At 50.1% G+C, this 23,611-nt stretch overlaps 1 protein-coding gene across 1 annotated transcript in view; it reads left to right on the forward strand.

Annotated features, from left to right (window-relative positions):
• Positions 1–23,611, forward strand: part of MYO9B (myosin IXB) — a 107,881-nt gene that overhangs the window by 61,777 nt on the left and 22,493 nt on the right. Inside the window, exons 7-18 of the mRNA XM_070373264.1 lie at positions 1,184–1,313; positions 4,455–4,544; positions 6,099–6,215; positions 6,769–6,903; positions 11,571–11,695; positions 14,015–14,156; positions 14,485–14,689; positions 15,969–16,047; positions 18,825–18,938; positions 20,292–20,331; positions 21,375–21,497; positions 22,930–23,010. Coding sequence (XP_070229365.1) covers positions 1,184–1,313; positions 4,455–4,544; positions 6,099–6,215; positions 6,769–6,903; positions 11,571–11,695; positions 14,015–14,156; positions 14,485–14,689; positions 15,969–16,047; positions 18,825–18,938; positions 20,292–20,331; positions 21,375–21,497; positions 22,930–23,010 — 1,381 coding nt within the window. The remainder of the gene's footprint in view (positions 1–1,183; positions 1,314–4,454; positions 4,545–6,098; positions 6,216–6,768; positions 6,904–11,570; positions 11,696–14,014; positions 14,157–14,484; positions 14,690–15,968; positions 16,048–18,824; positions 18,939–20,291; positions 20,332–21,374; positions 21,498–22,929; positions 23,011–23,611) is intronic.

Below are 23,611 nucleotides of genomic sequence, written 5' to 3' on the forward strand. Positions count from 1 at the left end.
CTGGAGACAGCAAATGTTTTTCAGCTTCATGGGCCACTCAATCTCTGTGGCATGTTCTTTACATTCTGTTTTCTTAATGACCCTTTAAAAGCTTAAGAACCAAAAAAAAAAAAAAGCTTAAGAACCATCCTCAGCTCAGGGGCTATGCAGAAGAAGGTCCCAGTTGGCCAGGCACCAACCCTGCACAGCAGTGGTTCTCACTGGGGTTCTGATTGTGCTCCCAGGGGACACTTGGCCTTGCCTGATGACTCTTTTGAGTGTCATACTGCAGGTGTGGTCGGAGGGGCCAGGTGGGTAGAAGCCAGGTACCAGCAGTGCCAGGGCTGAGAAGTGGCAGCATTAAGAATAAAGAATGTGGGAGCTTCCCTCGGTGGTCCAGTGGTTAGGACTCCACTGCAAGGGATCCAGTTTCTGTCCCTGATCAGGGAACTGACATCCCACATGCCATGCAGCTTGGCCAGAGCAAAAGAAAAATATATTAGTAAATCTTTTCAAAAAAAAAAAAATGAACAATGCTCCATGCAGTAACACACATGACTCCCCCACCTTACACCTTTTCTATGACAGGCCCGATGTAAGTACAAGTGATTTCACCAAAGTCACGTTCACGGATGGTGTTAGATGTCAGGACAGCGGTTTCTCTTTGGAAGCTGCGGAGGGTCCAGGGCCTGAAATGTTGTTCTGTTTTTTTGGTCTGAGTGCCAGTCACAAGCATCTCTGCATTTGGTGATACTTCATCAAACTCAACACTTGGGGACGGAATTCCCTGGCGGTCCAGTAGTTACGACTCCACACTTCAAATGCAGGGAGTGCAGGTTCGATCCCTGGGCGGGTGACTAAAATCCCATATGCCTCACAGCGTGGCTGAAAAAGAAAACAGCAACTACACTTGGGGAACTGTGTGCATTTTTTTTTTTTTGGTGATGCCTCCATAAGAAAATTTTTAAGCTCTCCCAACACCACTACCACCAAAAAAAAATAGAGCTACATGCCTCCAAAGTCCTGTTTGACAGAGAGTGGCCAGCAGAGGAGTGGACATCTTTCGGAGTTCGCGTGTTCTGACTGGAATGGCTGGTTTTACGAATACAGCCCAGGTCGCTGGAAACTTGAGCGCAGTTCACTGGAAGCTTCTGCTGTCTTGGGACTGGGGACGTGCCCCAACCTTGGCTCCTTCTCTCCCCAGGATTTTTTCCATCCTCTCAGCCATCTTGTACCTAGGCAACATCACTTACCGGAAGAGAGCCACGGGCCGAGACGAAGGCCTGGAGGTCGGGCCCCCCGAGGCGCTGGACACGCTGTCGCAGCTCCTGAAGGTACTGTCCCGGGCCTCAGCCACAGGGGCCGCCCACCGAGGCCCAGGCTTCCTGCGCTGGCTGAGCCTCTGTCAGCTGCTTCCTCCCCCGCCGTCTCTGCCGTGTCCCTTCCTCATTTCTTTTCTTTTTTTAATCGAGCGATGATTGGTTTTAGCTTCAGATGGACAGCATGAGTGATTCAGTATCTGTAGCATCTGTTGCCAAATGGCCACCACAAGAAGGCTAGTTAACGCTTGTCACCTCGGTGGCTGTGGGATTTGTTTTCTCTTGGGATGAGAACTTCCAAGATCGATTCTCTCGGCCGCTTGCATTTATGCAGTACGGTCACATTAGCCGCTGTCACCCTGCTGCACACTACCTTCTCATGACATCTTACAACCGAAAGTCTGTGCCTTTGCACCCCCTTCACACGCTTCACCTGTCTGCTCTCTGTATTTGTGAGTTTGGGAGGTTTGAGGGGTGTTTTCTTCTTGTTTTTTTTTTTTTTTTTTAATTCTACATATACGGGAGATCACACAATATGTCTTTGTCTGACATATCTGTTAACATAATACCCTCAAGGTCCATCCCCTCTTCATTTCCTTTTTTTTTTTTTAATTGAAATATAGTTGATTTACAATGTTGTATTACTTTCAAGTGTACAGCAAAATGATTCAGTTCTACATATAATCTTTTTTAGATCCTTTTTCGTTATAAGATATTGATATAGTTCCCTGTGCTGTATGCTATGCAGTTGATTATTTTATTTATAATAACGTATATATTTTAATCCTAAGCTCCTAATTATGCCTCCCCCTACCCTTGCCCCTTTGGTAACCGTAAGTTTATTTTCTGTGTCTGTGGATCTGTTGTGTTTCTGTTTTGTACATAAGTACATTTGTATCATTTTTTAAAGATTCTGCATATAAGCGGTATCATATGGTATTTGTCTTTTTCTGACTTACTTCACTTAACATAATACCCTCAAGGACCATCTCTTCTTCATCTCCTTTTATTTTTTTTTAATTGAAATATAGTCGTTTTACAATGTTGTGTTGCTTTCAGGTATAGAACAAAATGATTCAGTTCTATATATATTCTTTTATAAGTTACTACAAGATACTGAGTGTAGTTCCCTGTGCTATACGCTGTATAGTTGATTATCTGTTTTATGTATGTGTGTATACTTTAATCCCAAGCTCCTAATTGATCCTTCTCTCTGCCCCTTCCCCTTTGATAACCATAAGCTTGTTTTCTGTGCCTGTGATTCTATTTCTGATTTGTAAATATGTTCATTTGTATCGTTTTTTTAAAGAATCCGCACGTAAGCAATGTCACGTGGTGTTTGTCTTTCTCTGTCTGACTTACTTCCCTTAGTATGAAAATCTGTGTCTCTCCTTATTGCTGCAAATGGCATTATCTCATTCTTTTTCTGGCAGAGTACTGTTCCGTGCATATTCATGCCACATTTCCGTTACCCGTTTTCACCTGTTGATGGACATTTAGGTTGCTCCGTGTCTTGGCAGTTGTAAATAGTGCTGCCGTAACATTGGGGTGCAGGTATCTTTTCGACGCATCTTCCTTCTGGGAAGGGCCATTTCCCATCTCAGCCCCTCCCTGGAATGGCCCATCAAAGTTTTTTATATATTTATATAACTGAATCAGTTTGCTGTATACCTGAAACTAACATAATGTTGTAAATCAACTATGATTTAAAAAACAAAATCACCATTTGATCAGCAAGGTCATTTTGTGGTTGGACCATCCCCTTGTCCATTGTCCTCAACCCCGGGAGCACTGGACAATGTCTGGAGTCATTTGGGGGGTACTAGTGTCATCTGGTGGGTAGGGGATGCTATTTAACAGAATGCACAGGACAGCCCCCACAGCAAAGAAGCAGCATCAGTCACTCAGTCATGTCCAACTCTTTGCGACCCCATGGACCATAGCCAACCAGCCTCCTCTGTCCATGGAATTCTCCAGGCATGCATACTGGAGTGGGTTGCCATTCCCTTCTCCAGGGGATCTTCCCAACCCAGGGATTGAACCTGGGTCTCCCGTGTTGCAGGCAGATTCTTTACCATCTGAGCCACTGGGGAAGCTCAAAGAAGGACCCAGCCCCAAATGCCTGTGATGCCGAGGCTGTTTTCTGAACGTGTGTTCCATTTGTGACTCTTTAAAGTACGCCTGCCTGCCGGAGCCCCAGCTCCTGTCGTGCTCATGGGAATGAACGAGTACGTCTGCCAGGAGATGGAGACAGCTCCCCCGGCCCAACTCTTGACTCCCCGTGGACAGGGCTTGGCAGTCAGGGAGGAGCAGTCTCCTCGCTTCGCCCTTGCACCCAGACCAGGAACCCACTCCAGCAGCGACAGCTATAAACACAGGCAGCACCTGGGGCTGCAGTGACACCCAGGCCTGTGTGACCACAGTCTAGGCCATCGAGCAAGCCTGTGGGTGCGAACATTCTGAGGCACACTGGTGTTCCACACACTGTGGGTTGGCAGCCCTGGGGGTGGGCTCTGGGCCCACTTCCTGGCCCAGCTGCCGGGGGGTCCTTCTTCCGCCCTCCTCAGGCCTTGCCTCAGTGACACACAGATCTAGTCAACAAGCTCTCCAGCTTTTCTCTCCTCCTTTTTTTTTTTTTTAAGCTTTTATTTATTTATTTTTAATTGAAGCATACAGTTGGCTTACAATGTTGGGTTTCCGGTATAAAGTGGGTCATGTATGTGTATGTATGAATATTTATCTGCATATGGGCTTCCCTGGTGGCTCAGTAGGTAAAGAATCTGCCTGCAATGTGAGAGACCTGGGTTCCATCCCTGGGTTGGGAAGATCCCTTGGAGGAGGGCATGGCAACCCACCCCAGTATTCTTGCCTGGAGAATCCCCATGGACAGAGGAGCCTGGTGGGCTACAGTCCATGGTGTCACAGAAGAGTCAGACACAACTTAGTGACTAAACAACAGCAGCAACAACATGTGTGCATATGTTCTTTTTAAAATTCTTTTCCATTATCGGTTATTACAGGATATTAAATATAGTTCTCTGTGCTATACAGTAGGACCTTGCTGTTTATATATGTTATATAGATTAAATGTATCTGTTAATCCTAAACTCCTAATTTGTCCTTCCCCACCCCTCTTCCTCCTTGACCTTGAAACAGGTGAAGCGAGAAATCTTGGTGGAAGTTCTGACCAAAAGAAAAACAGTGACCTCCAACGACAAACTCATCCTTCCCTATAGTCTCAGCGAGGTGAGTGCTGCCCTGGGTTCTCATGGGGTGCCCAGGCCCAAAAACATGGGTGCTCAGGGTGGCGATAGGGAGAGCCTTCAGAAATAGCTGGCATGGGTGGTCATTTTCCTGCCCCTAATTTGACCTCCCTCGTGGCTCAGATGGTAAAGAATCCACCTGCAATGCAGGAGACACAGGAGGCACTGGCTCTATCCCTGGGTCAGAAAGATCCCCTGGAGAAGGATAGGGTAACCCACTCCAGTATTCTTGCCTGGAAAATTCCATGGACAGAGGAGCCTGTCGGACTACAGTCCTTGAAGTCACAAAAGAGTCGGATACAACTGAGCATTTAACAGCACAGTTTGACAGAGGAGAACCTTGGAAGCTCAAACCAGCTTATACAGCTCAAGGGACAGAGCTAGAGCCACGTGTGATGATCTCTGTGTTGAGCTGTTTAGTGGGCACACTGGTTCTCACCAGCAGAGGACAGCCACCTGCAGCTTGCAAGCCAAACCCAGCCCACTTCCTGCTTCTGTCAATAAAACTTTATTGGCACTTGACCACGACCATTCATGCACATGATGATCTGCTGCAGTGGCAGAGCTGTCCTACAAAGCTGATCATGTTGACTCACGGGCCCTTGCCCAAGAAAGCTTGCTGACCCCTGGGTTAGAGTGTGACCTTTATAACCGTTGCGTGGGTCCCTACATGTTGATAAGACGCCTCTCTCTAGCCTTTGCCCCAGTCTCAGTGTTTTCTCTGTGGCATATTTTTCTTGCGTTTTTACACCTCTAGACTTGCAGGTTGGGGAGCATCAGGAAAGTACCTAGCCACGGGGGCAGGGGGGTATTTTTAGCTCATGGGAGAAGCTGCTCAAGAATCTAAAATGGATACCTAGACAGTTGGAGCCCCTGTGGGCAAAGGTGCTCAGCCGTGGTATGTGACAGGTGCCACAGGTCACTGGAGTCCACAGCCAGGTGCTCCCCAGGGGTACTGAGCTGAGCAAGGGAGATGAAGGCCAGGCACAGGGCAGCACCCTACGCAGCTCCATTTCCACAAAACCAGAGGACCTCATTATCTAGGTCTTGATAGCAGGCTGAGTAAGTCCTGTCGCAACTTAGATCTGAGAGCATACAAAGAAGGAATTTCTTGTAGGTGAATTAGACCCCAATGAGCCTTTTTAAAAAATTGTAAATATCAATCACCGCTTTTAGGCACACAGTGGCCTGGCCCATGGTGCTCCCAGAACCGCAGGGGTTGAACCCAGCCCAAGCTCCTGGTTATTCTCCCACAGCACCCTCCCTGAGCCCATGTGCCCACCCCAGCAGTCCCCAGGGTCCTCTGAGGAGCAGGCCGTCCCACGAGAAAGACTTGGCCAGACCCCAGGCTGCCAGGTCAGGGCTTCATGCTCTGGTGTGCAAGGGCGTCCGAGCGGACAGGACGGCAGGCAGAGTGAGAAGGGGAGGTATCAGAGGAGCTGAGTGTTTCAAGTCACCATCTTGACCTCCCTGTGCACAGACCTCGGGGGCGCACCTTGCCGAGGTGTGACCCCCACCCCAAACTCTGTGCCCACAGGCCATCACCGCCCGTGACTCCATGGCCAAGTCACTGTACAGCGCGCTGTTCGATTGGATTGTGCTGCGGATCAACCACGCTCTCCTCAACAAGAAGGACATGGAAGAGTCTGTCTCGGTGAGGGCCACACCTCCTCAGCTGGCAGCCTGTGACCCTGGCTGCAGTCGGTCAGGCGTGAGGCTGGTTTCTCCCCTCAGCAGCCCCAGGGAACCAACAGGATGCGGTTCTCAGGGCCCAGTGCAGAGAAAACAGGGGACTCTGGGGCTTTCCTGTTGGTCCAGTGGTGAAGACTCTCCGCTTCCACTGCAGGGGGCATGGGTTCAATCTCTGGTTGGGGAACTAAGATCCTGCAGGCCACGTGCAGCCCCAAACAGAAGTCAAAAACACAGGGCTCTTTGTTTAATATTGCAGGTTGTATCTACTCAGTGTTACATGCCAGCCTGGATGGGAAAGGGTTGAGGAGAGAAGGATACAGGTGTATGTGAGGCTGAGTCCCTTCGCAGTTCACTTGAAACTATCACAGCATTGTTAACTGGCTATACCCATATACAAAATACAAGCTTTAAAGTTTGAAAAAAAAAATATTACAGGTTCTAAGACCCTTAGCATCAGACAGGTTGCTGCCAAGGGAGTACTCACCAGTAATAACCATTCTCGCCATCTCCCCCAGTGCCTGTCTATCGGCGTCCTCGACATCTTTGGCTTTGAAGACTTCGAGAGGAACAGTTTTGAGCAGTTCTGCATCAACTACGCCAACGAGCAGCTCCAGTATTACTTCAACCAGCACATTTTCAAGCTAGAGCAGGTAAGGAAATACTGGCTTATTCACCCATCCAGTCCTAGGAGGAAGGCAATGAGCCAGAACTGGGATCCCCCTGGGGACCTTGAGGACCTGGTTTGTCATCAAACCCGCCCCAGAATTTTTCTCTGCAAAAAAGGGACAGTCCGGGAACATTCCCACCCGGCCCCAGATGAGGCAAAAGGCAGGGATATTTGACGCCACAGGCGAGTGTTGTACTTTCTCTCTGCTCAGATGTGAAAGTTGATTCAGTGGGAGACAAGCTGAGTTGCCTTGTAAGGATTTGCTTCGGTCAACAGTGAAGATATCCCACGTAATAGGTGTTTTCACTTCAAAATAACCCACCTTCTTTACCCAAGTATTGTCCTTCCTATGATGGATTCTGACGAAAGAAAACTGATGGGTTTATACACATGTATATGTGAAAGTGCAAGTGTTAGTCCCTCAGTCGTGTCTGACTCTTTGGGACCCCATGGACTATAGCCCACCAGGCTCTTCTGTCCATAGAATTCTCCAGGCAAGAATACTAGAGTGGCTTGCCATTCCCTTATCCAGGGGTTCTTCCCAACCCAGGGATCAAACCCAGGTCTCCTGCATTGCAGGCGGATTCTTTACCGTCTGAGCCACCAAAGAAGCCCCTATATTTAGCTAATACTTAGCTAATCTTATTATTATGTCTTTTAGCTGAAACTCACATTTCTCACTTGAAATGTGGCTGGTCCAAATGGAGTTGCGTAGGAAGAGCAAAAGACATAGCGGATTGCAAAGATACAGCGCAGGGGAGAGAGGCCTTTGGGGGACTTCCCTGGCGTCCAGTGGTTAAGACTGCACGCTTCCTGGGCAGCCTGGGTGGGAGGAGTTGGGGAAGAACGGATACACGTATCTGTATGGCTGAGTCTCTGCTGTGCGTCTGTAACTACCACAGCATTGTGAATCTGCTGTATTCCAATAAGATAAAAAGTTGTGGTTTTTTTTAATACATAAAGATAATTTCCATAATCATTAAAAAAAGACTCCACATTCCCCTGCACGGAGTTCAGTTGCTCAGTCCAATTCTTTGTGACCCCCACGGACTGCAGCATGCCAGGCTTCCCTGTCCATCACCAACTCCTGAAGCTTGCTCAGACTCATGACTGTTGAGTCAGTGATGCCATCCAACCATCTTATCCTCTGTTGTCCCCTTCTCCTCCTGCCTTCAATCTTTCCCAGCATCAGGGTCTTTTACAGTGAGTCAGTTCTTCACATCAGGTAGCCAAAGTATTGGAGTTTCAGCTTCAGCATCAGTCCTTCCAATGAATATTCAGGACTGATTTTCCTTTAGATTAGGGTTTTTTCCTAAACCCTAACCCTAACCGTATCCCTAACCCTAACCTCCTTGCAGTCCAAGGGACTCTCAAGAGTCTTCTCCAACACCACAGTTCAGAAGCATTAATTCTTTGGCGCTCAGCTTTCTTTATGATCCAACTCTCATGTCCATACATGACTACTGGAAAAACCATAGCTTTGACTAGATGGACCTTTGTTGGCAAGGTAGTGTCTCTGCTTTTTAATATGTGGTGTAGGTTGGTCATAGCTTTTCTTCCAAGAAGCAAGCGTCTTTTAATTTCATGGCTGCAGTCACCATTTGCAGTGAATTGGGAGCCCCAAAAAATAAAGTCTGTCACTGTTTTCATTGTTTCCCCATCTATTTGCCTGAAAGTGATGGGACTGGATCCCGTGATCTTAGTCTTCTGAATGTTGAGTTTTAAGCCAACTTTTTCACTCTCCTCTTTCACTTTCATCAAGAGGCTAATCTTTAGTTCTTCTTCAGTTTCTGCCATAAGGATGGTATCATCTGTGTATCTGAGATTATTGGTATTTCTCCCGGCAATCTTGATTCCAGCTTGTGCTTCATCCATCCTGGCTTTTCGCATGATATACTCTGCATATAAGTTAAATAAGCAGGGTGACAATATACAACCTTGACATACTCCTTTCCTTGTTTGGAATTAGTCTGTTGTTCCATGTCCAGTTCTAACTGTTGCTTCTTGACCTGCATACAGATTTTTCAGGAGGCAGGTATAGTGGTCTGATAGTCCCATCTCTTTAAGAATTTTCCACAGTTTATTGTGATCCACCCAGTCAAAGGCTTTGTCGTAGTCAAAAAAGCAAAGTTAGATGTTTTTTCTGGAACTCTTGCTTTTTGATGCTCCAACAGATGTTGGCAATTTGATTTCTGGCTCCTCTGCCTTTTCTAAATCTAGCCTGAATATCTGGAACTTCACAATTCACATACTGTTGAAGGCTGGCTTAGAGAATTTTGAGCATTACTTTGCTAGTGTGTGTGATGTGTGCAATTGTGTGGTAGTTTGAACATTCTTTGACATTGCCTTTCTTTGGAATTGAAATGAAAACACTTTCCAGCCCTGTGGCCACTGCTGAGTTTTCCAAATTTGCTGGCATATTGAGTGCATCACTTTAACAACATCATCTTTTAGGATTTGAAATAGCTCAGCTAGAATTCCATCACCTCCACTAGCTTTGTTTGTAGTGATGCTTCCCAAGGCCCACTTGATTTCTCATTCCCGGATGCCTGGTTGTAGGTGAGTGATCACACCATTGTGGTTGTCTGGGTCGTGAAGATCTTTTTGTACAGTTCTTCTGTGTATTCTTGCCACGTCTTCTTATAATCTTCTGCTTCTTTTAGGTCCATACCATTTCTGTCCTTTATTGTGCCCATCTTTGCATGAAATGTTTCCTTGGTATCACTAATTTTCTTGAAGAGATCTCTAGTCTTTCCCATTCTATTGTTTTCCTCTTATTTATTTGCATTGATTACTGAGGAAGGCTTTATCTCTCTGTGCTGTTCTTTGGAACTCTGCATTCAGATGGGTGTATCTTTCCCTTTCCCTTTTGCCTTTCACTTCTCTTCTTTTCTCAGCTATTTGTAAGGCCTCCTCAGACAACCATTTTGCAAATCTTTTTGAATTTCTTTTTCTCGGGGATGGTGTTGATCCCTGCCTCAAGTACAATGTCACGAACCTCTGTCCATAGTTCTTCAGGCACTCTCTCAGATCTAATCCCTTGAAACTATTTGTCACTTCCACTGTAAGGGCTTTGATTTAGGTCATACCTGAATGGTCTCATGGTTCTCCCTACTTTCTTCAATTTAAGTGTTCATCTTGCAATAAGGAGTTCATGGTCTGAGCCACAGTCAGCTCCCCTGTAATGAGCATGAGTTCTAGCCCTGGTCCAGGACCTGAGAGCCTGCATGCCATGCTGCATGGCCTGCATGGCCAGAAAATAAAAGAAAAGGCATTTTTGTCTCGCTGGTAAAAGGCCATGTTTGTAATTTTTTATGTCAGTTAAATCACATGTCATGATGTTGACATACATCATACACCTTGGGTGTATTGGGTTAACTGTATTGTTTAAGTTAACTGCACCTGCTTTCTTTTCACATTTTTAAACATGGCTGTTAGAAAGTTCAAAGTGATATGGGTCTCTCATATTATATGATTGTCGGGACATTCATATAAGAGCAGGGGCTGCCCCAGATTATTGGCACATAGCCACACCCCTTTGTCAACACAGCATCTGTGTCTCCTTTCATGCTACAAGAGCAAAGCTGAGTATCATGCAGACACCATCTAACTTGTAAAGCCTAATATATTTGCCATCTGGCTCTTTACAAAGAAAGTTTGCTGACCCCTGGGTGATTTTAAGCGTGATTTTTAAGCACTCTGGTTTTATGCAGTAAGTCCCCTACATCATGAACGAGTTCTGTTCTGATAGTACAAACAAAGTAAGTCAGAGTTAGCCTAGGCACCTAACTGGGTTTTCCAGGTGGTGCTGTGGTAAAGAATCTTCCTGCCAGTGCCGGAGAGACGCAAGTTCTATCCCTGGGTTGGGGTGATCCCTAGAGGAGGAAATGGCAACCCACTCCAGTTTTCTTGCCTAGAAAATCCCATAGCCAAAGGAGCCTGGTGGGGACTGTAGTCCATCGGGTCACCAAGAGTCAGATGCGACTGAGCGCACACACACACACACACCCAGTTAAAACAAACCTGTACTGTTTCAGGTTTAGAATAATTTTCACACAGATAATACATAAAAAAACAAACACAAAAAAGGGAGAAGATATCTTTAATCTTCTAGTACTTTGAAAAGTACAGTAGTACAGTACAACAGCTGGCATACGGGGGCTGGCATGGAGTGAGTTGGCAAGAAGAGTTACTGACTGGAGGAGAGAGGGGAGGTGGGAGATGACAGAACTGAAGATTGTCAGCTGCAGAAGGCAGAGGGCGAGCTGCACAGCCACTTACAGAGGGTGTGCGCAGGTGGCAGTGTGCACCAGACACGTGAGCTCACTCACATGACTGGACATGTGAACGCACAGTCACAGCTTTGAAGGTTCACCACCTGAAGGTTCGTATGTAGAGGACTTACTGAAGATCTTTGAGAATGTGCATTCCTGTTCCCTGTTGCTAATTGTTTACTTATCAAATAATTTTATGTATTTATTGATGTATTTCTATTGGTATATTAATACGCATTCTATGTTATTTGCACGTTTATATATAAATATGTATGTGCATATATAAATAAAGTTTTTTTACATAGGACATGTGCTACGTAGACGTTACTGTGTCCCTGAAATGCTGAACGTAACAGATGCCCCTTGAACCCCGCAGGAGGAGTACCAGAGTGAAGGGATCTCTTGGCACAACATCGACTACACAGACAACGTGGGCTGCATCCACCTGATCAGCAAGAAGCCCACCGGTCTCTTCTATCTGCTGGACGAAGAAGAGAGCAAGTGAGTGTCCATGCATCCGGATCTGCAGCCCCAGGGCCTTACTTGAATCCATTCCACCCCAGGAACTTCTGGGTTGCTCAGATTCGTGTGGCTGCAAATCTTGACCCCACATTTGCCATTCACCAGAGAACTAGCAACACTCACAAGAGCTGTGAACTCAGGAACACACCCTCGCCCTCCCAGGAGTCTTTGGGAAAGACTTGTGGGACCTGAATCTAGAAGCCAGTCACAGGCTTGGTGCAGCCTTACAAAGGGCAGGGAGTGGAATCAGGGCCCTGGATACAAGATGCTCCACCAAGCCTGCCGGCCCTCATCCACAAGACATGATGAGGGCTGGAGAGGGTGTTTTTAAGGTGCTTTGTGCTTGGTCACTCAGCCAGAGTTCCAGAAATCGCAGGACAGCCTAAAACAACAGAAATTTGTTCTCTCACCGTTCTGGAGACCAGAAGCACAAAATCAGCCTTGATGGGCCAAAACCAAGGTGTGGGAGGGCCACCCTCCCTCCAAGAAGGAGACTTCTTTGCATCTTCCACCTTCCGGGGGCTCCAGGTGTTCTTGGCTTGTGGCCGCGTGACTCCAGTCTCTGCCTCTGTAGTCACATCATCTTCTGTCCTTCTGCTTCATCTCCTCTTCTTATAAAGATTCCAGTCTATTAGATTAGTACCCACTCTAATGACCTCATCTTTCTAGGGGAGAGTGGGGACCGCGTCATACAGCTTGTGAGGTCTTAGTTCCCCAACCATGGGTTGAACATGAGCCCTCGGTTGTGAAAGTCCCGAGTCCTAGCCACTGGAGTGCCAGTAGAGCCCCCTCAAGAGCTCGTCTTGACTTGGCTGCATCTAGGGCCACATTCGCAGGTTCAGTGTGTCAGGGCGCAGACCCGTCTTGAGGGTTTGGGTTTCTTTTGACTGTGTCTGGTCCTGGTCGCAGCATGTGAGACCTTTGTCGCATCCTGTGGGGTCTCTTGTTGAGGTGCACAGACTCTCGAGCTGTGGCTCCAGGGCTCAGTAGTTGCGGCACGTAGACTTAGTTGCTCCTCGACACATGGGATCTTAGTTCCCTGTCCAGGGATGGAACCTGCATCTCCTGCATTGCAAGGTGGGTCCTTATCCACTGGAAAGTCTCTTTATCAGCAGCTTTTATCAGGCCCCTCATTTGCTGCCGGCGTCCCCTCAGGCCTGGGGTGAATGAGGTTCACCACCTGCCTCAAGCTGAGTCCCATCCAGGACAGACACATCCATTCTAGGCCAGAATCCAGGGAGAAAACTTTCAGATAAGGGAAGGAGCAGGGCACTTGGAAGGGTTCATTGTCCCTCCCAGCAAACTCCCCAGAGCCAGATCTGGGATAGGCATGCAAGGCAGGACCGGGCTGAGCCTGGTCGGATTTGTCTTTGTTTAAAATCTTGCTATTTTAGGGGGCCTCTCTGGCAGTCCAGTGGTTAAGACTCTGTGTTTCCAATGCAGGGGGCACAGGTTCAATCCCTGGTTGGGGAGCTAAGATCCTGCGTGCTTTGGGACATGGCCAAAAAATAAATAAAAATGGATGCCAAAAAAAAAAAGTCCATGGTGAGCCCCCCCCAAAAAAATCAAGATTTAAAAAAATAAAATCTAATTGTTTTAGTTCATCATGATTTTAGAGGGGCTTGGGGGGCATTGAATTGGATTTTCTAAAATAGCGTGTGAAGATGTTATTTGTTTCCACAACCAAGTGAACGGGTCTCTTGCTCTCCACACCCTGACCCTGGCAATGATGTACCTCATAGCTACAGGGTCTCCCCCTCTACGCCCTGTAAAGCCATGAAACCCAGGCATCAGGGGTTCGGAGGCATACCTTGCTGCCCGAGTTTGCAGTGAGGCAGGGCTCAGGCTGGATGCCAAAGCCGGCTGCGGCATTTCCTTCCTGGGAGGCCGAAATAGCCAGATACAGCGGCTCCCTTAGTGAGGCCCCGCTCACCTCCCTGTTTCGTCCATCTCCCAGCCCCTGCCTCTAACGGGAGCATGGGCAAGACCCAGGTACAGATGCACCCGAGACCGGAAGCCACCCCCATCCCGGGATTATTCCAGGAGCTGCCCATGATGGGCCCCGGGCACAATCTTCCCTAGACCAGACGTTCACATGGGCCGGGGCACTGGGCTGCCCTGCCTGTTTCAAGTTTGCTCCCCAGCCCTGAGGGCATCACTTTGCCCTCAGCCTCGTGCCCAGGCCACTGCAGCCCGAGCACCTGCCTGCCTCCTCCACGGAAGGCCTGCAACCTGCCAATACAGAGCAGGTGACCGGCTGCAGTTCCTGCAGTTAAAGGTCTCCCGTGCTCTTCCCAGCTTTCCACATGCCACAAGCCAGACTCTGCTGGCCAAGTTCAAACAGCAGCACGAGGACAACAGATACTTCCTCGGCACCCCCGTCATGGAGCCGGCCTTCATCATCCAGCACTTTGCAGGGAAGGTGAAATATCAGATCAAGGTACGTAGCCATCTGTCTCCACTGTCAATCAAGTTGTGCTCCGCTCAGGGGATGGGAATGGGACCCCTGGGTACCCTGGAGATCCTTTCCTTCAGATGCTTGCTCTATGCCCCCTCTTTATTGCTTTTGCTTGGCGAGGTTCCAGGGCACTCAGACCCAGTGTCAAACCCCTGGCTCTGCTTTCGAGGGCCCCATGGGCAGGAACCCCCTCTCTGTTGTGGAAATGGGTCCCGCTCCCCACCCAGCCTTTCCCGAGCTGACCCTAGGGCCTCAGCCAACACTATCAAGGGACCACCCACCACCCTTCTTACCATCCTCCCCATACCAGGACTTCCGAGAGAAGAACATGGACTACATGCGGCCAGACATCGTGGCCCTCCTGCGGGGCAGTGACAGCTCCTACGTGCGGGAGCTCATCGGCATGGACCCCGTGGCCGTGTTCCGCTGGGCGGTGCTCCGGGCCGCCATCCAGGCCATGGCCGTGCTCCGGGAGGCTGGGCGCCTGCGGGCCGAGAGAGCTGAGAAGGCTGCAGGTAGGAGGCTCCCTGTGTCACTGTCAAGAAGGGGGTGCTCAGAGTCCATTGCGCAGTATAAGATTTCATCACATTTAGCACATTCCTGAGGTTGTGCAACCAGCACGTCTGTCTTGTTCCCCAAACTTTCTTTTTTCTTTCGCACTAGTGATAAAGAACCTGCCTGCCAGTACAGAAGATGTAAGAGATATGGGTTCAGCCCCTGGGTCGGGTAGGTCCCCCGGAGGAGGGCGTGGCAACCCACTCCAGTATTCTTGCCTGGAGAATCCCATGGACAGGGGAGCCTGGCAGCCTACAGTCCATGTGGTCACAGAGAGTCAGCCACACTGAAGCAACTTGGCACACAATAGTTTATTACAAGATATTGACTGTATTTCCCATTGCTATATAGGAGGGCTTTGTGGTTTATTTCATATGTAAGAGTTTGTATCTGCTAATCCCAAACTCCTAATTTATCCCTCTCCCCATCCTTTCCCTTCAGTAACCATAGGTTTGTTTTCTATGTCTGTGAGTCTATTTAGTATATAAATTCATCTGTGGTATTTTTTCTGATGCCACATGTAAGTGATACCCATATAAAATTTGTCTTTATTTGACGGCACTGCGTTTGGATGATCATCTTTAGGTCCACCCATGTAGCTGCAAACAGCATTGTTGGATTCTTTTTTATGGCTGAGTCATATTTCATTGTATAGTTATACCATGTCTCCCCTATCCATCCATCTGTTGATAGATATTTAGGTTGCTTTCATGTCTTGGCTATCGTAAATTAGCTCCCAAGCTTTTGATCTTGCAAAACAGAAGATTTGTAGCGGGATATATAATTTAACCTGCCCATCCTCACACAGCAAGAAGGTGTGTTCCTGTTTTTCTGTGAGAACAGCCTGACACCCAGAAGGGCTGAGCGACTCCCAGGATCACTCAGCTCCAGATGCCAGCCCCAGGGTTCCATTTTAGGAAGGCTGGGGTATTGGTTAAAGGAGGATTGAAAGGTTAAAGCCACTACATTGAGACAGTACCATTTGGGCCACACAGGGTGGGCAGGGTGGCTGGCCGTGGGGGCGGGCAGCATGTGCAAAAGTCCTGCGGCATCTGTTTTAGGAAATAGATGGTGCTGTTTGGGGAGGAAATGGAACATTTCATGGTTCCCCGCTGTGCCCAAATTTGAGTGTCAGCCCCCCACCCCCTCCTTTTTTTTTAAATCGGGTTGAAGTTAAGAAGCCCTTCAGCTCCAAGCAGCCCTCACCTCAAAACTTCATGTGCTCTGTCTCCCCAGCAGGTCTGGACAGCTCTGGTGCCCAAGGTCACCTGGGAGAACTACAGAGAGGAGCCAGCACCCCGTCAGAAAAACTGTACCGGTGAGCGAGATCTTGATTTGTCCCAGCTGGAGCCTGTAGGCAGCGGCGTTGTTTAAAACGGCGCCAGAAACCCGACACCCTGAACCCAGGTCAGGGTTGACCTGAATAAGGAACCCGGCAACCGCTTGAATCAGAAACACCCAGACGCAGCGGCATCTGGTGGCCGCATTTCTGCACACAGAGAGGCCAACCTTGTGCATCATCTGTTTGGGGGGATGTGGGCGGCTTAGTTTACAAAGGATCCTTTTCAGGGCCGGTTGTGACCATTGGCGGGCGGGGCCAAAAGGCTGCTGGTCTCGCAGAGCAGCAAGCTTGATTTAAGAGCACTTCCTCCCTTAGCCTGACCAGGATGTCCCAAACACCAGTCTGCTAAGTTACTTTACTCTCAGTCAGAAACACAGATGCGTTGTTGCCTCTAAGATGACACAGAGGTGTTCTATGGCCACCTACTGATGGTCAGGGTTCCTCCAGATACCCCAGTTGGTACTGAGTGTAAAAGTGAGCAGGCTTGTGCTTCTAGGAAGGCAGGGTATAAAAGGTCATGCTCTATAGCCATCTGAGGCCATGACAAAGCCAGGGGAGGGACCCTTCAGGCAGCTTGTGAGAGCCAAGCCAGGCAGACTACACTGAGAAGGGACTAGTTGGACCAGACAAGACAAGCAGTGTGTGCTGACCTGCGGGACAGCTGCTGCGAAGGCCCTGAGGCAGCAAAGTCCCCAGGCTCTTTCTTAAGACTCAGCAAAATTCCCAAGGAGCAAGCCCCTAAATTTTGAAACATGAAAAAGTCATTTTGTTTTTTGAGCACTTTGTAAGAAAACCCCCCTCAAGAGGTTCATGAAAGCTTATGAGTAGAGTTAGAGATAGCTCCTAGGTAAGTGATCCTGTGCCATTTGTCTGAAGGCAGTGTGCCATTTTTCTCCTTTTAAAAAGATACATTTTGATTTTTTTTCTTCTAATTGAAGGATAATTGCTTTACAGTATTGTGTTGGTTTCTGCCAAACATCAACACAAATCAGCCATAGGTATACCTGTGTCCCCTCCCTCTTGATAAAAAGATGTTTTTTTTTTTTTTTTTTTTAAAGATGCGCTTTTAAAACAGCTTTTTCACCCCAAAGAAGGCAAGAGAGAAAAAGAAAAACACTGCCCCGTATTTCAGAGTGGCCCCTGACCCACTCGGTCTCCCCAAGGCCTAGCCCTGGGGCTATAGGTCCCACCCGCAAAAGCACATTTAGTTTATACAGATTCTCCCTTTCAGCTGCTCAATGCTAGATTTCTCATTTGACGGCTCTGAGGAGTTCGATATTAACGCTTTTGAAGACATCATTGCTTTCTATGAAAGCAAGAAGTAAGTAGAAGCAAGGGCCTTGGAACCCGAGACCAGGGAGGCACGCCCTGAGAAGCCATCATCCCAAGGCGCTCAGCAAGCACAGTGTTCAGAGCCAGAAGAGAGGGGATCAGCAAGCCAGGGGCGCTCTCGCCATATTTGGCCTGATCGGGGGGTGTGGGCTGAAGCCAGGGGCTTCATCGTCATCGTAGGGAGCGGGCGCTGCACTGGCCGCTCAGGGTGCAGAGGTGACATGCAGCCCCTCTGTTGTCTTTGCTTGGTGCCTCCCTGGAGGGTGAAGGAGCAGAGGTGAGTGTGGCCATCCGGCCCTGGGCATGGTGCATGGCACTCAGGCAAGGGGCTGCCGATCGGGGTCTTCCCAGGTCAACTGCTCAGAGCTTAAACATGTATTCAAGTAACTGCAATGAAGAAGTGTTATTTTAATCTTTTTATTTACTTAACTGTACCAGTTCTTAGTTGAAACATGTGGGATCTAGTTCCTTGACCAGGGATCAAATCTGGACCCCTTGCATTGGGAGCATGGAGTCTTAGTCCCTGAACCACCAAGGAAGTCCCTTGGAATAAGGAAATTTTTTTAAAAAGAGAGACAGACTCCCAGATCATCCTGCAGTCATCGCTCCCTCATTTCTAGACATTCTGCCCTAGACATTTGTGTCAAGACATTGTTCGCGAATGTTCCATTTTCAGAGCATTCGATTTTTGTCCCTAAGGCATTGACATTCTCACACCTAAAACATCCACTCAGCCCTAAACCCACAGTGACTGAACAGAACACAGTTAATAAGATTGAATTCTGGGGGTAAATATCTTCAGCTAGAGCTTCTCCCTTGGGCCTCTGCCAGGCCACGCTGTGGTGGGGCCGTCCTGGGTGCTGCAAGGAGTGGGGCAGCCTCCCTGGCCTCCACCTCCAGATGCCAGTCAAGCCCCGACCCCAGTCGGAATAGCCAAGCATCACCCCAGTTATAACACCTGTGTGAGTTCCACTTCATTCCTCCCAAGACATTTCTTGAAGCCGACAAGGAGGCAGACATGTAGCCACAGAACCGTCATGAGAAACCCACCTGCTGCTTCCCAGAGAACCCTCCTGGGTCTCCTGTTTTTAGTGGCCCCTGGGTGCTTTTTATAGACCCAACAGGCTCTTAAACACGAGGCCTTTTCCAGTGATCCGAGATGCCATGTTGCAAATTCTGTTCAGCCCCACGTGTCCCCAGCCCCTCCCCCACCACCGGAGGAGGGCGGAGCCTCCTTGGGGTGGCCGAACCCTGACTTCTCCATGCAGGAGGGAGTGGCAGCAGCCTTCAGACCTTCCCCAGGTTGCATGTTTTGGCTCCAGTGGCCTGGAGACGGTCCCGACCGTGCCAGGGACCCTGAGGTGGCGGGCCCACTGCTCTAACTCTGTCTTCTCTCTGTCACTGCACCCCCTCCCCCCCAGCGATTTGCATGACCAAATCATCCGGAGTATCAAAGGATTGCCCTGGCAGGGTGACGACCCCCGTAAGCTTCTTCAGTCCCTCAATCGGCTCCAGAAACCCCGCACCTTCATCCTGTGAGTCCCCCCCAAGGTTGTGGGCACCCCCTCTCCCCCACAAGTGCAACGAGCGCCTCCCGCCCCAGACCCCACCCCACCCCACCCCCGCCCACAGGGGCTTCCCATGACATCGAATGAGCCGCTGCCCGTGCCGCTGTCTTGTGGTCCTGTCCTCACGCCGCCGTTGCTAAGTGGCCCTCGGCATACTCCCGCCCTAGTGTCTGCACCCTGACCCAAACCCTCGCCAGCCCCCCAGTGTCCAGCACAGCTTCCCAGCAACGCTCCTGCCACGGAGCAGCTGATTTTCTGCCCCCAAACCTGCCGAGCAAGGCTTGCTTCCTCCCGCCCCGGCCTTTGTCACTATGAGCTTATAAAGAAGCCTCAGAGTCAGGGTGTGCAATCCTGAGGACCTCTGCGCATCCCATGACCCTGCTTTGTGGGTGTGATGTGGTAGAAAGGGCCGGAAGCCACACAGATGAGATTTGGACCCCCCCAATCACTGTTTGACCTGAGTGCTGTGAGCATTCACCCTCTGTCTGCAAAGCAGGGGTGACAGTTTTCATACCCTCCTACCCAGCAGGCAGCCGCCTCAACCAGTGGGCACCAGCTGCTCAGGGCTCAGGCCCCCGAGAACAAAGCTTGTGCCTGCAGTGATGCCTGTTTGCAAAGTCATTTTTATGATGCCTCGTTCCACCCACGGGGACAAACGTGAAACGACACAAAGAGCCTCGGAGCCAAGCCTCTGGCAGATCCGCAGGGAGCCATTTCCTCAGCGGGTCTTAGCAACTGCCCAGGCTGCAATTTTTAAAAAAATCTTTTCTTGTCTGCAAGATTCCATAAAGTGTCTAAGGATGTGTGGGCTCCCCCCGTCCCTCGGCCGAAAAGATCAGCTTTCATTTTTTAGCCTTCTGCCAGTTCAAGTCCATAAGGCACCCATACACACAGGCCCTGTCTCAGTTCTTCGAGAGACAGACCCCTGACCCGGCCACCAGGGCAGGGGCTCCAGAAGGGTCTTCAGACCGCTTTGATGGTTCCCAACGTCTAGCAAATAGAGCTGGGACACCTGGTAGGCTCAGAGCTGCATGGGGTCCCTCGAAGCCTCTTTGGGACCTCTCACCGTCATTCTGTGAGATCCACCAGCTCCCCCCGACACCCAGGGGCCCCTGCCACCGCGGGGGCAGCCGCTGGCCCAGCGAGGCAGGTATGCACAGTCCCTGGCGAGGCGGTGGCCTCGTTGCACTTGTGCCTCCGGACTCTGTCGCTCTCTCTGTTCTCGCTCCATCTAACCCGCAAGGCGTGGCTTGCTGAACTAACCCAGAGCCAGACACTGTGTTCCTTCTGTTCACAAAACCATTTTTAATATTTTGACAGGAAAAGTAAAGGTATCAAACAAAAGCAGATCATTCCAAAGGTAAACACACACAGCACCACCCAGCACCGCCTCGCGAGCAGCTGGCTCGCGTCTTGATTCTAGAAAGTGGGTTGGGGCGGGGGCTTTTACCTTCTCGAGCTTCTCTAATTCCTTCTCTTTCCTTCCCTCTCCCCTTTCCCTTCTGAAAAACTATCTCCTGTTGAAATGACACAGAGGGGTCTTTGTTTGGGTTTTCTAGAAGCAGGCCTGTGATGTGGTCTCTGCACAAGTGGTGTACAGCAGGGAACTCCCAGGAGAAACCTGAGGTGGGGGAGGGCAGGAAGGGGGCTCAGCCAGATCCCGGGGAACCCAGGAGTGGCAGTCGTATCGCAGAGCTTATCTCACCAAGAGGCGATGGGACCCTCCTGTCATATCCCCACATTGGGTGTCGTTAGCTGCAAGCCAACTCCAAGAGGGTGGGACGGGCTTTGTCACCTCCTGGGCATCCAGGGAGACAAGGCCTGTCAGCCGGGGTGGTCATGTTGGGAAGGGGGCAGCTGTGCATCGCTGGCAGCCTAGACCCCAGCAGCCAGCCTTGGGTCAGGTACACCCAAGCGCCCTGTCTAGTCTGCATGTACAGCGTGCTGAGGGATTCTGAAATTAGAGCGAGCGACCGCTCGGTCCACTCGGTCTGGCCAACAGGTGGGACAGCACTGGTGCCCCCAGCTTGTATCGACAGTGAGGGCTGGCCCACAGGAGGACTGGCCGGATGAGCACTCACAGCAACATGGGGTGCTTGGAGGGAAGCCAGCACTTGTAGCTCTTGGTTTCTGGGCACTCAGGCCACAGGTGAACGTAATCAGCCCTCTAGGAGGTGGCACCATCCACAGGTCGCAGCTCAGGCTCAGCCCCCGGTCGGGTCACCGCCGCTGCCCGCCAGGCCCTCCTGCCCCAACCCCGTCTCTGACAGCACAGCCCCCAGACTGAGCCTAAGAGCTGCCACCCCAGGGGGGCATTATCCTGGCTCTGGGGCAGCACAAGATGCCTCCCAGTGCCCTCTGGGGCTTTGGGAGGGCAGGCCAGACCCTGCGATTCTGTCCTAGAACCTGCTGGACTCCAAATCCCTGAAGCTGATTATCAGTATGACCCTGCATGACCGTACCACCAAGTCCCTACTACACCTTCACAAGAAGAAGAAGCCGCCCAGCATCAGTGCCCAGTTCCAGGTGGGTGGCCCGGGGGGGTGGAAGGGGGTGCTGAGCTTTGCCTGGCACTCACATGGGTGGGCCAAAACTAACCCAGCACAGGGAGCTTCTCATTATCCCCAGCGTTCTGACCGCAGCACCGTTTGCCATTTGGGGTTGGGTCATTCTCCATGGTGAGGGCCATCCAGTGTGCTGTGGGCCGTAGAGCAGCGTTGCTGGCCTCCACCCACCAGATGCCGGTAGCATTGTCCAGACATGACTACCAGAACGTCTCCAGATAGTGGCAAGGCTCCCTGGGGGGCACAGTCACCCTTGGTGGAGAAGCACCATCCTAAAAGAGTCATGAGTCAGCGTGTGAGTTAATGTGAACACTGAACTGTGTCCTTAGATCACATTTCCCTGTTTTCCCTGGTTGCCAGGAAGCTCAGGGACACTTTTTTCTTTCTTTCAATGGGGTCCAATGGCCAGTGAGGGCTTCCCTAGTGGCTCAGTGGTAAAGAATCCACCTGCCAATGCAGGAGATGCAGGTTCAATCCCTGAGTCAGGAAGATCCCCTGGAGGAGGAAATGGCAACCCACTCCAGTATTCTTGCCTGGAAAATTCCATGGACAGAGGAGCCCAGTGGGCTACAGTCAACGGGGTTGCATGAGTCGGACATGAGTTAGCAGCTAAACAACAGATGGCCACAGACTCTCACCATTAACTTTTCTGTTCCTTCGCATTCTCCACAATCTAAGTTTTTTGTTTCCACTTCAGCTTTTATTTATGTATATATATATAATTACGTCATTTAGAAACTCCCACAATGCCCTGTTGGAAATAGCAGGCCAGAGACCAAAATCACTGCAACCATGATCCCTTCTGAGGCTGACTTTTTTTTTTTTTAAATCAGAGAATTTAACATATGGAACTGGTTAAACAGGTACTAGAGGACTGAAAAGGCAGAAGGGGAACAGAGAGAGACCATTGAGATAGTAACCGTGGGCAGGAGCTTGTACCTCTAAGGCTGAAGGAACAAAAGGAACAGTTTGGGATTCTTAGAATTTAGGCACTTGGAAGTGAGGCCCTGCAGAGCTCAACCTCTGATAAGAGGGTGGCCGCCAGCTGGTGCTGACATGTCCGTGGGGGCAGGAGGAGACGGGTTCTGTTACTAACCAGGGTTCTTGGCCTCCTTTGACATGTGATTTAAATCCCTAAAAGAGTTAATCTGATCCCACCACCTTCCCCGCCCCTTTCACCTGAGACAGAAACATGGCGGCCCTCGGCCCTGGGGACCCACAACTCCCTTGGGGGCCCTCTGCGTTAGCACAGCCTCCTGCTGAAACCTCCCCTGTTCCCTGTCAGCACAGATGCACCCCCGTTGATTCAGGAAGGTGACCTGGATCGCCTTCCCTTGAGGGATGTGCCCCCGAGGGGGTCCCAGCCCAACACCTTCCCCTCTCTCTCTCCTCAGACTTCCCTGAATAAGCTCCTGGAGACACTAGGGAAGGCAGAGCCCTTCTTCATCCGCTGCATCCGCTCCAACGCCGAGAAGGTAAGGGGTCCCCCCCATCTCCAGGGAGGCGAAAGCCAAGCCCAGGTCTGGAGACTGGCAGGGAGTGTTACTGTGTGTCTAGGGGTGCGGGAGTGCTGGGAGTCAGGAGGTTGGTCAGGAGAGTGTCTACCTGGAGGAAGCAAGTGTCCACACAGGTTCCGAGGACTGGAGGAAGCTGGTTCTGCTACCAGCCAGGGTTCCTGGCCTTGTTGGACACGTATTTTAAAAGTGGGCCCTAGCTAGCAGGGGGTGACAGGGATCAGAAGGAGACAGCCAGGGCCATGTAGTGACCAGCCAGGAATAGAGACAGTCTCTGGAACGTGGGGGATTCCCCAGTGGCTCAGTGGTAAGAGAATCCACCTGCAATGCAAGAGACGCAGGTTCGATCCCTGGATCGGGAAGATTCCCCTGGAGGAAGGCACAGCAACCCACTCCAGTATTCTAGCCTGGAGAATTCCATGGACAGAGGAGCCTGGCGGGCTACAGTCTGTGGGGTTGCAAAGAGTCAGACACGACTGAAGCAACTGAGTACACATACATGCACTGGAACATGGAGGGGCTCCAGAGAAAGTTGGCTCGAGGACAGACAGGTCAGGGTGCT

This window comes from Bos mutus, chromosome 7 (genome assembly GCF_027580195.1).
Source record: "Bos mutus isolate GX-2022 chromosome 7, NWIPB_WYAK_1.1, whole genome shotgun sequence".
Lineage (NCBI taxonomy): Eukaryota > Metazoa > Chordata > Mammalia > Artiodactyla > Bovidae > Bos > Bos mutus.